Raw genomic sequence first — 16,888 nt, forward strand, 5'->3', positions numbered from 1 at the left:
AGGGAGGGTGGATTCTATCAGGAAGGGCCAAGAGGATCCCCCGAGTTCCAGCCTTCCCGCCAAGTCAGAGTCATCTCAGGACATCCTCAGAGATGCAGTGCGGGGCTGGGTGTAGGGCACGCAGCTTCACCCCACCCCTACCTCCAAGGCACCTCCCGCCCGGAGCCCTCTCCTTCCTGCGCTGCCGGGCCAGACTCAGAGGAAGCCTGGCTGGGAAGCGGCTGGAACCCCCCCTCCCGCCCCCGCCCTTACAAACTCACTCCCAGCTCTGTGCAGACCCTCCCACCTGCTGCCCGGAAACACCCTCCCCCTGGAGAGCGGCCCCTGCCTCGAACCCAGATAGCCACGGTGGCCTGGGGAGAGGCCACGAGGCTGGCCTCACGTCCACCGGTCAGTCCGGTGTCACTGCCCACCTGTTCTGGGCCATCACTCTCCCCGAAGTTTGCGGGTCAGGTGGGCCCGAGCTGCCTGCCCTCCCGTTCCCAGGCCCCACTGCTGGCACAGACATCCGGCCCCCAAGGACTGCTCCGATGGGGTCCACTTCTCACTTCACGCCCCAAGCTTCTCCACCTGAACCTGAGCCCCGTAACGGTCTGGACGAGGACCTGATGACACTATGTCCCACCCCCACCCCAGCGAGTGACTTCCAGTTTGTCTATCCCCCTCCCCACAGGACAGGAGCTGTGGGGAGAGCATGAAAAGGGGACCCAGGTCCCGGCCCCTAACTCCCTCCCCCTCCCCCGCCCCCGCCAGGTGTGACCTCCATCACTTCCGAGTCTCCTCGTCCTTGGTGCTGATGTAGAAAGGAAGGGAGTGGTCCTGGCACAGGGGACAAAGCCAGGTTGAGGGGGAGCATGCCCTGCGGGGTGGGGGCTGCTGAGGGAGGGAGTCACTCCGTTCCCAGGCTGGTCCCTGCGTGGAGGACCGATGGGGTGAGGGGCAGCTGTGGCCGCCAGGGAGGGGACAGAGGGGAGCCGAGGGACCAGCTGCCCAGCCCCAGCGGCTCTGGGGTCAGGGTGCCCAGGAGGCCTGCACCACTGCTGCAGCCCAGGCACTCCCACGGGCAAAGCGGTACCACAGCCAGGCCACGCGCACCCAGGGGTGTCCAGCCCCCAGCCCCTCCCCTGCCCCGGCCACCACAGGGCCACCATCCACGCCCAAACACTCAAAAGTCAGATGAGTTTATTCAGAAAAGGCCTCTGCACCAGACTAGGAAAATGAGCCCCCCTCCCACACCCCCAGCCCATGAGGAGCCAGGTTACAAAGGTGGGGGCCGGGCAGCGGTACAGGACGAAAGAGGCGGGAAGTGAGGTCGAGGTAAGAAGGATGCTAAAGCCTGGCCTTCCCCAAGGGCGGGACCTGCCCTTCCAGCAGTTGCAGTAGTGGCTGCAGTGACCAGCAGGGAGAGGCCGCAGAGCTGGGCGCGGAGAACAGCTGGCGACATGGCTCCCAGGCCTGCGGCGGGGCGGGGCAGGGCCCCGGGCGTCCCCTTCCCTAGGGCTCTCCGGGCTCGACAGAGGGTCCTGCCTCCGTGGGCTCTGCCCTGTCATCCACCTCGGGTCCTGCGGTGGCTGGGCTCCCGGGGGCACCCTGCTCCGGCCCTGCCGGGCCACCTGCTTCTTCTTTGACCCCATTTTCACCCTCTTCAGCCACTGGGCACCCTGATGGGGCAGGGGGCTGGGCGGCGGCCAGCGTCACGGTACCATCCCTGGCAACCTGCTCCGTCTTCCTGCGCTTCCTCACGTCGTCAGCCACCTTGGCCTCCAGGGGCTGGGGGCGGGGCTGCTCGGCCTCCTCCGGGGCTTGGCTGCCCACTTCCTGGGTCTCCGCCCCGAGGCTGCCCTGGCTGAGGGCACAGCCCTCCAAGTTCAGGGCGATCTTCTCCACCTCTGAGGCGCTCGGGCCCGGCTCCCCTGGGGCCCGCGCCCGCAGATTCGCCTCCAACTTCCTCTTCTTCCTCTCCTTGGGGTTTGGAGACTCTGGCCCCTGCTCGTCGCCGGCCTCATCTCCCTGGTCCTTCTCCGAGGCTTCAGCTTCCTGGGGCCCTGTGCCAGGAGGCTGGGGACCCTTGGCCACCGGGTCCCCCTCTTCATCCCTCCCTGGTCCGCAGGTCTGCCCCTGGGCTGCGGCCTCAAGGAGGGGCTCCCCAGGGCTCTCCTCCCCGTTGGCCTGCCTTGGGCGGGCCGGCCGGGGCGAGCAGGGAGGAGAGCACGGCCTGAACTTCTGCAGCTTGTCGTGGGGCCCCCAGACGAACCTGCAGCGGGGCCGGAAGTGCTCCCAGGCGAAGTACAGCAGCTCACGGCGCTGGTGCCGGCACCGCACAGTGAACACAAAGTAATCCAGGGCGCTCTGCCGCACGCCCGGCAGCTGCCGGCGCACCAGCGTCTCCTCCAGGAAGAAGCGGGCCAGGGGGGCCTGGTAGTGCTCCAGGCCCAGCTCCCCCAGCGACTTCAGGATGCGGGTGATGCGGAGGTTGTTGTGGCTGTGCCTGGAGGGGACAGGGGGCGCTGGCAGGGCTACGCGGGGCTGGGCGGCGCTCGGCCAAAGCCCACCCTTCCCTCCCCCGCCACCCCGAGAGCCTGATGTCCACCAGCAGAGACACTCCGGCCCACAGGCCAGTCTCTGTCCCCACTTGCTCCCCCTGCAGGGCCCCGATCCCTGAGAAGACGGCCCGTGAGCCTGGACCATGTAGGTGAGGGACTGTGATGCACCCTCTAGAAGGGTGACTGTCCCCTGGGTCCCATGGAACACCCACCCCCACCTCAGCTGAAGAGGACCAGGTGGGGACCCTCCAGAGGCGGGGCCTCAGTTACCCATGGGCGAGGGTGGTTGTACCATCAGCAGAGTCATGCTCTGTGCCTCCCCCAAGCCCAGCGCTTCCCAAGGCAGGAGAGGGGAGTGCGCCTGCCACCCCCAGCGGGTGCGAGGCTCAGGGACGCTGTGAGGGTGACGGAGCTCCCCTGACAACCTGACCCATGCCCACGTGGGCAGGGGGGCACAGCCACGAAGCTTGTGGACTCACGCGGCTTTCTTTAGTGCTCACACCCCTATCAGGTGGGGTCCACCCCCGCCCTGCAGGCAAGGAGGATGCCCAGAGCCTCAGGCACCGGCCCCCAGCCCCTCCCCTGCCCCGGCCACCACAGGGCCACCATCCACGCCTCGTCCCCAGCCTGCGACCGGCTGTGCGGCCCCCGAGCCGCTGGGCCCGGGCTGGGCGGCGCCCTCACCAGCTGAGGTTCTGGAAGCGCTTCTGGTAGTTCTGCGCCCGGCACACGCGGCCCGTGTCTCGGTCCGTGAGCTGGATGCCGAAGAAGCCCAGCATGAGCTCGTAGGCCTGGACCAACCGCTTCCTGGCCTCCGTGGAGCTTTTAAACGCCTGCAAAACGCCCCCCGAGAGCAGCAGGGAGCTCAGGGTGGCGCCAGTGCAGTGTGGGGCCGCACGCCGCCCTCGGTCCCCGATTCATCCCGGGGCTTCGGCTCAGACCCTTAGGGTGAAGCGTCAGGGCGCAGAAGCCCAGGGATGCTCTCTTCACTCTGAGCTGCCGCAGGGTCTCTCTGAGGCCTGAGGCGCTGCTGTAGCCCCAGGGGGAACTCCCTGACCTGAGAGGGGACCTAAGGGACTCCAGGGCTGGACGCGGGGCAGCAAGCACCCCCCCCCCCCGTCTCCTCAGTGCACCTGCCTGGCCTCTCTCGCGGGCTCCTTGGCTCCTGGAGCCCCCTCCCGATCGCCCAGGGCATCCCCAATCCAGCCCAAGCCAGGGCTGACCAGGGCAGAGCCCGGGCGCTCTGACTCTGCTCGTGGCCCCTGCCCGGACCCCTGGATGTGAGCGATCCTCACCGTCGGATTTCTCTGGAAGCCCGCAAGGAGCACTGAGGGCAGAGGCGAGGACCACTTGGGAGGGAAGATAGTTACACAGCGGGGGGAGGGGCTCCTCTAGCTCCTGTACCTCCAGCAGCTCCGGAAGGGCCCGTGAACCCCTGTGGCCAGCCAGACCCCTCCCCGGGCCTTTAGACTCACCTCGACCTCTCGCAGCGTGAGGGGCTTGGCGTGACAGTTCACTCCCGGCTCCCGCAGGGGAAACAGCCTGTGAAGGAGGAGATGGCACAGGCCCCGGCAGTGGCAGACGCGGGCCACCAGCCACCTGGCACGCGTTGGCTGGGCAGCCTGGGGCGGCTCTCCGCTTGCCTCCGGGGGCTGGCGGGACCACACGTGCCACAGGTTCTCACCAGTCAGTAAAGCCAAGGGGCAAGGGTGGGAGAGCTCCAGGGAGGGTGCCCAGGACAGACCCACCTACAGAAGTCCCAGCTTGCCCACTCAGCAGCAAGGGCACCTGCCAGCCGCCCCCCGGGAAGCCCTCCATTCCTTTTCATTTTCACGTTCTTCTGTTCCTCCCATCATTAATGCTGTGGAATGATTCCCCGGGGAACCCTGCGCCCCGGGTTGGCCCCCTGCAAGCTGTCCTTAAAGGACACTGCGTTTGTGGGGCAGCATCCGGGGGCACCTCAAGGCACTGTTAGAACCCGCCCCCGCAGCACAGGGGCTCCGCGGACAGGCTCGGGACAGGCTCATGGGGCCTCCAGTCCGCTGGTTTGCTGCTCTTCCCGTCCCCATGAGCGGCAGAGGCTGTTTACAGCTGGAGAACCCGGGAGAACCCAGACTGCAGGACCCGGTCTCCCCTGCCCCGCCAGCAGTGCCGGGCACTGGGCCCTGAGGGCAGTGCGCTGTGCCTGGGAGAGGCGGAGCCAGGCTCCGGCCTGGGGGGTGCCTCAGGCCTCTCCTCCGGAGCCCCGCCCTGCAAGCTCAGCCCCGCCCTGCCCACTCACCACTGGATGTAGGAGTGATTATCCTCCAGGAGGCCGTACTCTTCCTTCCAGTTCTGAAGAATGTCTTCAATGAAACAGCCTGGGAGCCCCACGGGGACAAGTCAGCCAGGGCCCCGAAAGCCCCTTCCCCCACTGCCCTCCGCTCCTTTCGTGAGGACCTCGGGGCCTGGCAGCTTCAGGCTGTGCACATCTCGTGTGATTTTAACCCTACTTTGGCCGACTGCCACTCTGCCACCTGGAAAGCGGACCCTCATTGCTGATGGAGAGCAGACCTGAGTGGGCAGGCCCCATCCGGGAAGGACACGTGGTCCCAAACCTGCGCCTGTCTTTGCAGCAGGGGGTCCTCGCCATAGCCCACAAAGCACAGGCTGCTGGCCGGAATTCTGCCCTCAGACAGAACCTGCAGCCTGGGCTCCCGCAAGGCAGCCCGTTTCTGCAAAGGGCCAGGAGGGGAACAGCTGAGGCCGCCGGCCTGTGCTGTGGCGGGAAAGCAGCCTCAGACAGCGCGTAAGTGCAGAAGCAGGGGTGGTTCCAAGGAGACCTCACTATGGACACTGAGATCTGAATCTCATACGGTCTTCACATCTCACAAAATGCTATTACATCTTAAATCTTCCCCAACCATTTAAAACCGTAAAAACTGTTCTTTCCCGTTAGTTTACATATGCTGCTTTCCCACCATAGAGGGAGAGTCGGGTAGTCGGACAGAGACGGTGCGGCCTGCAAAGCCACCAGCATTCCTTGCCTGGCCCTTCGGAGCACGTTGGCCAGTGGATCCAGGCCAAGGGTTGGGGACCTGGCAGCCCCTCGGCAGCTTCCAGGGGGCCCCGTGGGGCTATCTGAAAGCCACGTGTCCAAACCAGGTCCCAGCAGACCAGACAGGCAGAGGGGAGAAGGGGGCCCCCCAAGGCTGGAGCTGTCAGCAGCTGAGCAGGTACACACCGTTAGGCAGGAACCGAATCTCGTTTTTGTAGAAACTCAGGTTGGGCATGTCACCACTGGCATCTCCTTCCACCAAATCCTGAGGAGCCAGAGAAAGGTGCCAGACAGGACATCACCAAAACAGGCCGCCTCCAAGGGCCCCTCACGCTGAAGCGTTCCTGGGATGGGTGGGAGGGAGCGGGTGTCTGCTCTTGGCCCCTGAACCTCCAGGCATCCGGAAGGCTGGTGAAGACCCCGAGTGCCAAGCCTGCGCCCTCCACCCCGAAGGTGAGGACGAGCCTCCACACTTGGGGGACAGCAGCCACCTCTGACCACCAGCGACGACCTTCCCCCCACCAACGCGGGCCAGGGCTGGGAGGTCCCCTTCATCTGCACCCCAAAGACAGCCCAAGGATCGCCCGAGACTCTTGGGTGCAGACAGCCAGGGCTGAGGGAAAGGAGGCTGTGAGACGGGCTAGCGGTGCCGGGCCTCCTGTGGACGAGCTGCCGGCTGGCGCCGTCACGTGTTTTAAAGGTAAGGGCACTGAGATGGGAGTTAGGGCGCCGTGCTGTCACCCCATGATTAGGGGAAGAAGCAGCAGGCCCAGCTGGGGTGTCCGGCAGGACGTGGGACATTGTCTGAGAAGGGCTGGTGGGACACTGGCCAGCTGGCCTTCTCCGGGAGGAGGATTTGGTCCTGGGTGGGCTGCAGGGGGCAAGGGCGCTGCAGGCAGCTACCTACCGGGTAGTGGTGCCGGTACCTGCGTGTGTCCCGCGCTGCGCGCCAGTTTCGGGACCCTGTCACCTTGAGCTGGGAAGAGAGGAGATTGGATGAGGCCCCTCCCCACTCCTCAAGGTGGCCAGCAAGCAGGACCCACCCCACGGAGCCCCCATCCTGGCGACGGCAGCGAGGACCTGGGCTGTCAGCAAAATCAGAGGGGGTCGGAGTAGCTGGGGTGAGGCTGGCCCCCTGCTGCTCGCTCCAGCCCTCAGGAACCCCAGGCCAATGTGCACTCTTGGGGTGGAGCCCCCCTAACTCTAGTTTCACTTTCTCCTCCCATGTTTGCTGGCTACCCTGCTTGGATCACACCCCAGGACCTCGCCCTGGGAACCCCGCCTTTCCCAGCACTTCCTCCTTGCGCTGTGCTCTAAGTTGTCACCTAAGGGGCTGTGTCCCTAAGGGCACTGGCCTTGCCAGGAGGGGCCCCAGATGCTTCCCATGGTGGGCTTCTTAGCCAGATGCCAGTGTGGCCAATGGACAGCGGATGAAACTGAAACTCAGCAGAAGCTGGCCCCGCCCCTCCATCAGTTTCCATTTGTCTGCCCATGGAGCTATGGTGGTGACAGTGTCCTCTCACCTACGCTGCACCATGCCCGGTGGGCATCTGCCTGGGGAAAGAGCCAGATTCCTGCCCTCTGACTCCTGTGACCTGTGACCCTGACCACTGCCCAGCCGACCTCCCTGAAACACTAGAGAAGTGCTGAGGCCGCCGGCCTTCCAGCCAGGCCCAGGAGCCCCTTGGGGTCCCTCTCGCTGACTGACCAGTCCAAGACACAGAGGGAAACCTGAAAACCAGGGCTCTCATCTGCTACAGGGAGAATCCATCCCCGACACCACACAGGCTGGAATTCAAGACTCCCTAGACATGGTGCCAGGACGCCCTCATCCCAAAGTGAGGGGGACACATGGTGACAGCTACCACTTGGGGCCTTCCCTCTTACCCAGAACCCCAGCTGCACCCACTCCGGGAATGTAACACCCGGCGAGTGCTAGCAAGTAACCGCTGGTAATGATGAGTTACCATGGTTATGACAAGTAACCAGTGGTGACAACGAGTAACCGGTGGGCACAGCCGGCCACCCTGGCGCAGGCACACCACACACATGTAGCCTGTAAGGCCACCTCCAAGACGACGTGGGGTCAGCCCCAGCCCGAGTGGGTGGGTGCTGTGCCCAGTGAGGATCATGGGGGTGGGGCAGGCTGGGGGCTCTGGGCCTGAGGGAAGCTGGAGTCCTGGACGGTGGGGCAGGGTGAGGTGAGCCCCGAGGGGCGCCGGGTGGAGGAGGAGCTCCGGGAGGCCGAGGGGAGCAGTGGGGGTGGCCAGCACTGAGGGCTGGGGCCTCGTTAGAGGACAGAGCCAGGGCCTGAGGCTGGGGTAGGACAGAGGGGAGTCCAGGATGTGCGGGGCCACCCCCTTGAAGAGGTGTCCTTACGCAGATCTGGTCCTGGGGACAGGGGTCTGAGGGTGGCCCTGGATTCCCTGCAAGGTGCCCTGGTGCGGGGGCGGATCTCAGGGTGCCCTGGGGATCACGATGGGGGAGGAGGACAGGGCCGGGAAGAGGGCAACCGTTGGAGATGGGGAGCCGGGCCCCAAGCCGGGTCTCCGGGAGGGGCCTCCACACTCGGCCCCGGGGCCGGGGGGGCAACGATTTTCCAGGAGCCGGGCCTTGCCCCCTATTCCAACGCGGCCTCCCCAGGGGCGCCGGGTCCCCAGCGCGCGGGGGCGGCACCTGGAACGCGCTGGGCCGCGCGTCCGCCTCGGCCTCCACGTCCCCCGGAGCGCCGGCCTCGCCATCCTCGTCGGCTCCGGCCCTCGGGCCCTCGCCGTCCTCCTCCTCGTCCTCCTCCCAGGTCGAGTCGCAGTCCGGGTCCTCCATACTCCAGCGGCGGCGGGACCCGCTCCGGCGGAAGCGAAAGTGATAGAGGGAGGAAGCGCGGGGGCGTGCCGGGGGGCGTGCCAGGGGGCGTGCCGGGGGCGGGCCCGGGGCTGCCGACTCCGTCCGCCCCGCCCGGAGGAGGCCCATCCCCAGGAGGACCCCTGAAGGATGTCCCCCTGGAGGAGGCCCATCACCCCGAGAAGGCTCCTCCGGAAAACGCTCACCCCCTTCCCCCGTGAGGTTGCCCCCCACATGCCCACCTTGGTGATTTCTCCCTGGAGAGGCCCCCTGGAGGATGCTCCCCGCGGACACCCCCTCAGGATCCTCCCAGAATATCCCTTCCCCCTGGGAAAACGTCCCTCCCAAAGATGTTTCCCTGGAGGATGCTTGCCTCCCCAGCCCACCAACCTGAAAAGTCTCTCTTCCACTGTCCGGGAATGTTCCCCTCCACCCTGAGATCCCCACCCTGGAGATCTTTTTCTTGGAGGATGCTTACCTCCTAGAAGTCCAGAACCATCCCCTGGAAGAAGCCCCGCCCCCACGTCCTCCTCAGAAGAATGTAGCCCAGGATGCCCTCTCCTCTGAGGATGTTTCCAGAGGGTCCCTGTCCCCCAGAGCACCCCCCAGAATGTCCCTTCCCCTCCAGAACATTCCCCCTGGAGGATACCTCTCTCCACCATGGTGCCCCCTCAGGATGACCTGAGGCAGGATGTCCCCCGAAGGGTGGCCCCCTGGAGGTTGTCCACAGCAGATGTCCCCCACCCTGTACGAATTTGTGGAGGATGTCCCCCCGCAAGGATGCCCCCAGGAGGACACCCCCTGGAAGTTGTCCCCCAGGTGTCCCCCCAGGATGCCCTCCAGGTGTCGGCTGGGGCAGCAGTCTCATCAGATTTCCTTTGGGGACTGAACTGCTTTCAAGCCCCCTCAGATGGTTGGTAGAACCCATCTTTCTGAGCAGTAGGGCAGAGATCCCTGTGTCCCCTCCAGAAGTTCACAACTGGGCAGTTTGCTTCTTCAAGGCCAGCGGGAAAGTCTCTCTCCAGTAGAGAGTCCCATAGTGCAGTGTCCTCGTGGGTCTGCCCTCCTGTCCCCCTTGCTGCATTATAATGGTTATAAGAAAGCACAGGGGCTGCCTGCACTTACGAGGGGCCACCAGGCAAAGATCCAAACACCTGGAGGCAGAAATGACCGGGGATCACCCTCGGGGCTGTTCAACACAGACTGAGGCCCAGCCCAGCCCCCGGGGATGCTGACCTCGCCCAGCCCTGCAAGTCAGCTACCAGGCCTCAGGGGACGTGACAGTCCTCAAGCTGTGTGGCCGGGAACAACCCAGAGCTGAACAGAACCTGCCAATCTTGGCCACGGGCACAGCTAAAGACCTTTTTTGGTGCTGGTGCCAATTCCTTGCAGGCTCACCAACCTGTTACCTCTCTGGGTACCATCTTGCCTGGACGACTTTCTAGAAGGACAGTGGTGACTCCGCCAAAGGTATGGAGCTCTGGGCATTTCTGCAAATCGTCTGCCACCGATGGCCTGGGCAGGTGTCCCGAGGAGCAGGTGACAGGAGAGCTGCCAGGCATCGGGTGGGGCTGGCCCACCGCAGGCTGCGGCCACGGGCCTGGCCTTCACCTTAGCTGACTTGCAGCTGGCCTCGGAGGCCCTGGCTGTGACTTCCAGCCTCTGATGAGGCACTGATGGGTGCTGGGGTGCCCTCCAGGGTTGGGCAGCTCTGAGAGCACGTGGGTGGGCAGGTTCCCCCGCTCTGCCCCAGAGAACAGACAAGCATGCAGCGGAGGCAGGGCCGTGGCCCCAGCCTGCGGCACTCAGAGCACAGCCTTCCCACGGCTGCCTGCGGCCACGCACAAGGCTTGTTCTCAGATGCTGCCCAGCTTCCACTTTACAAGTGCCATTCACACCCAACTGCACCTGGGCTCCGTCTAGATCCACCCCCCCGCGACCCGTGGCAGGAGGTTACCGCCGAGGCTGTGATCTTCTGCTGGAGACTTACCCCACGGGGGCCCCCCATGAGGCAGGTCTGACCGTGGGGTGCAAGCTTCTGCCCCAGCTGCCCACACAGGAAAGTCGGGCTGGAAGGCCAGGGCTGCTCAGGGTCGGCAGACCCGACCCAAGACGCTCAACCTGACACAAGACACTGCTGGACAACGTCAGCCCTGCCGGGGAAGCGAGTGCCGGCCTCCGACCCCGCGCCAGGTGGCCTCAGCCCATGGAGCTCCTGGCCTGGCCTCGTGGGCTCAGCCTGTTCTGACCTCGTGCTCCTGGTGCTGGGGGACGGGTGGCATTCAATGTCCTCGTGGTTTGTCCAGATGAGGGCGAGCACCTTCGCCGTCACTCGGGAGGCCCGGCTGTGCCTCTCAACACGAGCTCAGCCAGAATTCTCGCCTTCACGTTCGTTTGTTCTTCGGAAGGAGGCACCAGTTCCCGCTGGTTTGCTCTCCTGACATTTTGCATTTGAAGGGTTGCTTACATGCAACGAAGTAGCCACTGGAACCCATTGTTACTAGGTTGTATATTCATTGTATCAAGTGATCCAGTACATCAAAGTTAGCTTCAGTTATAAATCCTGAAAAAATACAACTTCCTATTGTAGGAGGAGTTAACTTACTTTGGTATCAGAATCACACAACTCCAGGTTGCTTTTTGTGTTTTAATGTCCCTCAGTCAAACACAAGCGTACCTCGGTCAGCCCGGGGCCCAGGCTGTGGCGGGTCAGCCCCACGGCCTGCCTCCCTCCACATGCTCATTTGGTCTGTTGCAAGTTACTTGAGAATACAAAAATAACCGCTACAAATTCTCTGTGTCGGCATATAAAAACTGAGCAAAAATTATCTCAGTAGTCTGTTACCTTAAAACAAAACATCTCAGAAAAAATACAACACAGGTTTAACTTCTGCAGTATTTTTTTTCCATATAAAACACTAGTAAAATAGGCTCCTTAAAAATTAAATAGTGAAACATCAACCAAATTATATACATCGTTACAGTACAAGTGAGTGAGGCAAAACACCCAGTTCTCAGTCTCTCGGGTGGCGGAGGGGCCGGTGCCCGCGGCCTGACGCTCTCCTGAGGCCGCAGTCAGTTGACAGCGGTAGACAGATGGACAGATGGACAAACGGGAAGACCGGGGCTCCTCAGAGCACAGAGGGGGTCGGTGTGTTATTGCTGGCTGTGCCCCGCTCTCTGCCCTCGCAGCCTGGTTTGCAGGCCCGTGCCAACACTTAGCCACAGGTGCAGCTCAGCCGTCGTCACGAAGCCACGAGTGTCCGGCGTGATCGTGGCCTGGGCTCACACCTCTTGGGTCTCAGCATCTGAACGGGTCCTGTTCCGGTCGTCAGGGGCCATCTGAGCCCAGGAGATCTGAGTGGCACCGCGGGAGCCTCTGGCACCTGAGGGCAGGCAGCAGGCCCAGTGGCATTTGACCCGACTGCCTGGTGACCACGGTGCCCGCCTGCTGTGAGCGTCTACGTCCGGCGCCGCTTGGCCGCGCTGGGGCTGGAGGGGTTGCTGTTGGCGGTCAGGACTTTGTCGGTGACCCGGCTGCGCTTCCGCTTGTCCGGCCCCTCTTTGGACCCCAAGTCTGAGTTGCTCTTGTCTTTGTCTTTGCTGGACTTTTCTGTTGCTTTCCCCAAGCTTCCTGAAGATGAAAAAACTGGGAGACAAAATCATTTGGCTGAAAACAGAATATCCAAAATTTTATTTCATCTTCCTGTTCGGTTTAAGAAGTCTACACCTACACACATGACATTGACCCCAAAAGGCTCCTCCTGAACCGGGGGTGCCCATGTGGCCTGCCCCTTGGGGGAGCATGCCCGTCTTTGCTCCTTGGGGTTTGCCCTGCACTGAGACGGCCGCCACCCGTTCCACTTCAGTCGGACACCCTCCTGCACCCCGTGACCACTGACCGGGCCCGGGGCCAGGCTGTCCTGTGCCCCCTTCCCCGCCCCGTGCCGGCCCCGTGCGTGACCTCCCAGCGTGGGAGGCTCTGCCTGAGCAGACGGAAGGGGCCTTCTCAGCTGCTGAGCCAGACGCCAGGCCCTGGCTGCCCGTGACGGGGAGGCCTGGCCAGGCTGGGGTGCTGTGCCCCTGGGGCCCCAGGAGGGGTGGGCGAGCTCCATACTTACCATCATCGGCCACATTGTGGGGGTCCACATCTTCCTTCATTTCCTCGTTCGTATCCTCCTCAATGACCACTTTTCCTGGGGGGAGACGGCCTATGGTGACCTAGAGCCCAGGGCGGTGGGCGCCACAGCCCCACCCGACCTGCAGCAGCTCAGGCCAGGGGCTCCTCCTGACTCGGGAGGCGTGTATGTCCTTCAGGAAGTCCTCCCCCCGTCCCGGGGGCCCCCAGACCTCCCCCTCCAGAGGGCCCAGCATCCCCCTCCGGTGATGCTCACTCCCCGAGGCTCGTGACCTTCACCCTGACGCCACCACCCTCAGCCTTTCCTAGTTCCCAAATCTGCTCTCACCCGGTCTTACCTTCTCGGACTTCTTGAATGATTTCTTCTGGAAGGACGAAGTTCCTCTCTGGATTTGGGAATGGAAGAATCTCAGACTCGTGCTGATGGCAAACAGGGCATTTTGGTTTTTTTTAAGAAACAAAGAAGAAAACTTGATTTTAAAAGTCACATTGAAAAGAAAATATGACTAAAGACATGTAAGAGACAACTCAGGAGCGACCAATGAACACACGTGACCGTCTTGGGGGCTGCAGTGGGCAGGCGCAGGGCTGAGACCTTTCTTCTTTCTCTTGTGCAGTCTACAGGGGCTGGCTTGTCACAGAGACCCAGACAAGGCAAAACTACACTGTGGGCCACAGGCAGGCATCACGATGGGAATAAGGGTTTAGTGTCACCTGAGATGATGCCGGGCCGCTCCGCCGGCTGGCACGCCTCCGGGGGCAGTCAGGCAGTGCTGTGGCGTGGCCTGGCTACACGGGCTCCCCCTCCAGGAGAGCGCCTTCAGAGCCTGCGACAGCCGTGAGGAAAGGCCATGGTGCCTGGGTCCCGTGTCCGGGGGGAAGGAGCCAGGGAGGCAGGGAGAGCCACCCCCGTGGAAACCAGGTAAGCAAAGCAAAATGGAGGGAGGTCACACACATGCCAGAGGGAGAGAGGCCCCGAAAACACGGACCACCGGACGAAGAGAAAGGTGAGCTGGTGGGAAGGGTCTCTAGGTTGGGAGGTGGGTCAGGAGACAGGGCCTCCAGTCCCCAGCTTGGGAGCTGTGCTGACAAGCCAGGTGGTCAGCATGTAAATGTGCCACCCAGCATCCGGAGCTTCGCAAACCCCGAGGGCTCCGGGGCTCACGGTCACCTGCGGGGTGCGGTCCACAGACTCATGTTTAACCCCGAGGGCTCCGGGGCTCACGGTCACCTGCGGGGTGCGGTCCACAGACTCATGTTTAACCCCGAGGGCTCCGGGGCTCACGGTCACCTGCGGGGTGCGGTCCACAGACTCATGTTTAACCCCGAGGGCTCCGGGGCTCACGGTCACCTGCGGGGTGCGGTCCACAGACTCGTATTTAACCCCGAGGGCTCCGGGGCTCACGGTCACCTGCGGGGTGCGGTCCACAGACTCGTGTTTAACCCCGAGGGCTCCGGGGCTCACGGTCACCTGCGGGGTGCGGTCCACAGACTCGTGTTTAACCCCGAGGGCTCCGGGGCTCACGGTCACCTGCGGGGTGCGGTCCACAGACTCGTATTTAACCCCGAGGGCTCCGGGGCTCACGGTCACCTGCGGGGTGCGGTCCACAGACTCGTGTTTAACCCCGAGGCCTCCGGGGCTCACGGTCACCTGCGGGGTGCGGTCCACAGACTCATGTTTAACCCCGAGGCCTCCGGGGCTCACGGTCACCTGCGGGGTGCGGTCCACAGACTCATGTTTAACCCCGAGGCCTCCGGGGCTCACGGTCACCTGCGGGGTGCGGTCCACAGACTCGTGTTTAACCCCGAGGGCTCCGGGGCTCACGGTCACCTGCGGGGTGCGGTCCACAGACCCATGTTTACGAGGCCCCAGGGGACCGAGGCATCAGCTCCATAGCAGTGCTGGGGTCTAAGGAAGCGGGGCGGGAAGGGCCACCTGTCCTGGGCTGAGACCCCTGGGTGGCCCCCCCCAGTGTCACGTGGGCCCTGTGCTGGGCGTCACAGCCACAGGACCTTGGAGCCAGGGCCGGTGCCTGAGAGCCAACTGTCTCTCCTACCGCACCAGGGCCCCCCAGGACAGGGGCCCTGCCACACTCATCTCTGTGTCTAGCTCCTGGCCCCCAGCCTGGAGTCGGGGTGCAGGAGGTTCCTGGGGGTCGGGGGACCCCCAACGTGACAAGCACGGGAGTCCTGTCAAGCCTCTGAACACAGGAATTCTCGGGGAGCGGGGCCCCAGCTCATGGGCACGGCCCCCCTGCAGGGCCTGCTTTAGTTTAGCGACTTGTCCTCGAGTTTCCTGGGTACTGACTGTGGGCCAGGAGGTCAGTTCCAGGGCCCAGCTGTCAGTTCCCCTTTCTATGCGAGGACGACGAGGCGCAAACGACTTGCCCAAGACCAACAGGGAGCAAATGGCAGCGCGGTTTATGGACACAAGAAGGCCCGGGCTTCGCTCTCCACCTCACAGATGTGCAGCAGGTCTCAGCTGGGGGGCTGGGGCAGCCCCAAGTCCCGAGGAGAGGCAGAGCCTTGCCTAACCCCAGCACGCTCTCCCACCCTGCTGGTCACCTGACATCCCCACTCCCACTCATTCTCCAGACACCCCGGCCTCCTCTGCGTTCCCTGACGCACCAATGCCTGCTGCCACAGGGCCTTGACACCTGCCATTCCTCTGCCGGGAATGCCCACCTGTCTTTTCTGCCATCCTGGTTACCTAGTTAACCTTTTCCCCCTCAGACACGGCCAGCTGGGGGTTCCATGAGGCCTGGGCCCCTGCCTGCCTGGTTCTCACAGAAACCACCGTATTCATCTTAATGTGACTCAGACCCGGTCACCTCCCTGCCTGTAGCACTCGGGGACTTTCCACAAGACTGACAATGGCCTAAGAGCCCCCTCCCATGAGCTTCAGCTCCCTAGTTATCTCCTGGCAAGACCTTAACCGGCCACCCCCCAACCCCCCACCTAAGGTAGTTCCACGCGATAAGTAGCTACCGTCATTAGGCTTGTGTTTCGTTAAACTACTCAGAGCTATCTTGTTCAACAACTGGTCCCCTGTGGGACATCCCAGACATCAAGGTCCCTGAGGCCAGGGCCCGGCAAGGACCCAGGGAGGAGGCACGGAGGGGGCTCCCTGCCACCAGCTCTGTCTGGGGAGCGAGGGGCTCTGGCCCTGGGAGGACGGGGGAGGGTGGGGTCCTGCTCACCAGCGCCTGCATGTCGTACATGGTGCTCAGGTGGTCCCAGATGACCTTGGATGGGACCTGCCGCCCGATGTTCTGGCTGAACTTGTCTCGGATACAGATCATGTGGAAGTGCCGGTTCACACCTGCAGAAGGAAGGGGTCAGCTCGTGGGGAGGGGCGGGCCAGCAGGTAGGGTGGAGAGGAGAGGTGGGGGGCAAGGGGGCGAGAGGGGCAGCGGTTGGAGGGGCTGGGGGTTAGGGGAGCAGGGGTGCGGGGGCAGAGGAAAGGGCAGGGGTCAGCGGGGAAGGAGTAAAGAGGGGCCGGGGTGGCTGGGCGCAGGAGCGGGGGCTGAGGGAGGGGGTGGGGTGCGCAGGTGGGGGCAGGGTCGGCGGGGGTGCAGGCACAGGAGGCCCCGCCCCGTCCGCCCCGCGCGCGCCCCCGGCCGTTGCCCGCCGCCCCGCCCCCACGCGGGTGCGCGGCCTCGGCGCGGCGCTCCGCTCACCGACGGGCTTGTGGCCCAGCATGGCGTGGAAGAGGCACACCTCCACCTCGGGGCTCCACACCACCGTCTCCTCGGCAGGGCTGGTGGCCGCTTCTCCCGGCCCCTTGTCGCCCGCCGCGCCGCCGCCGCCCACCTCAGCCTCCCCCATAGCCCGGCCGCCCAGCGACGAGCCCCCTGCGGGAGCTGGCGCGGCCACGGGCTCCGCGCAGGCGCACTCCACGGGGCGGGCGCGCGCTCGGTGGGTTCGCTCTCGGGCTCGCGCGCGGCGCCTGCGCAGGCGCAGCTGCGGGCTGGGTCGCGGCGACTCCTGGCGGCCCGGTCCCGCGGCGCAGCGCCGTCAGAGTGCGGATCACTGGAAGGAGTGCGTTTGGGGAGAGGGATGGAAACGCCCTAAATTAGGTTGTGGCGATATCTGCACAGCTCGGGGTAAACCCCGCTGAACTGTACGCTTTAAATGGCGGAATTTCAAGTTACACCCCAGTAAAGCAGCTAAGAAGAAAAGAAACAGGCAACCTACAATGCCTGCGAGTGTGGGCTCCAAGAGCTTCCATTGCCCCTGGCCTGAGCGCTGCAGAGGGGCTCCTGCGCACCGGGGAAGGGGCGTCCGGGCCCATCCTCCCCGGCCCGGGCCTCTGGAGTGGTCGGCAAG

At 64.1% G+C, this 16,888-nt stretch overlaps 2 protein-coding genes across 2 annotated transcripts; both read right to left on the reverse strand.

Annotated features, from left to right (window-relative positions):
- Window positions 1–1,177: 1,177 nt before the first annotated feature.
- OGFR (opioid growth factor receptor) lies at window positions 1,178–8,441 on the reverse strand. The gene is made up of 7 exons (XM_079946294.1): window positions 8,257–8,441; window positions 6,488–6,556; window positions 5,767–5,845; window positions 4,825–4,903; window positions 4,019–4,085; window positions 3,228–3,376; window positions 1,178–2,488 (listed from the first exon to the last, which is right to left on the reverse strand). Exons 1-7 carry the CDS (start codon window positions 8,401–8,403, stop codon window positions 1,495–1,497), a joined length of 1,584 nt encoding a protein of 527 aa, XP_079802420.1. The 5' UTR covers window positions 8,404–8,441; the 3' UTR covers window positions 1,178–1,494.
- Window positions 8,442–11,062: 2,621 nt separating this feature from the next.
- Window positions 11,063–16,591, reverse strand: MRGBP (MRG domain binding protein). Its single transcript, XM_079944907.1, has 5 exons — window positions 16,240–16,591; window positions 15,760–15,881; window positions 12,898–12,979; window positions 12,543–12,617; window positions 11,063–12,070 (listed from the first exon to the last, which is right to left on the reverse strand). Exons 1-5 carry the CDS (start codon window positions 16,385–16,387, stop codon window positions 11,883–11,885), a joined length of 615 nt encoding a protein of 204 aa, XP_079801033.1. The 5' UTR covers window positions 16,388–16,591; the 3' UTR covers window positions 11,063–11,882.
- Between the last annotated feature and the right edge of the window lie 297 nt (window positions 16,592–16,888).

This window comes from Stenella coeruleoalba (genome assembly GCF_951394435.1).
Source record: "Stenella coeruleoalba genome assembly, chromosome: 15".
Taxonomy (NCBI): domain Eukaryota; kingdom Metazoa; phylum Chordata; class Mammalia; order Artiodactyla; family Delphinidae; genus Stenella; species Stenella coeruleoalba.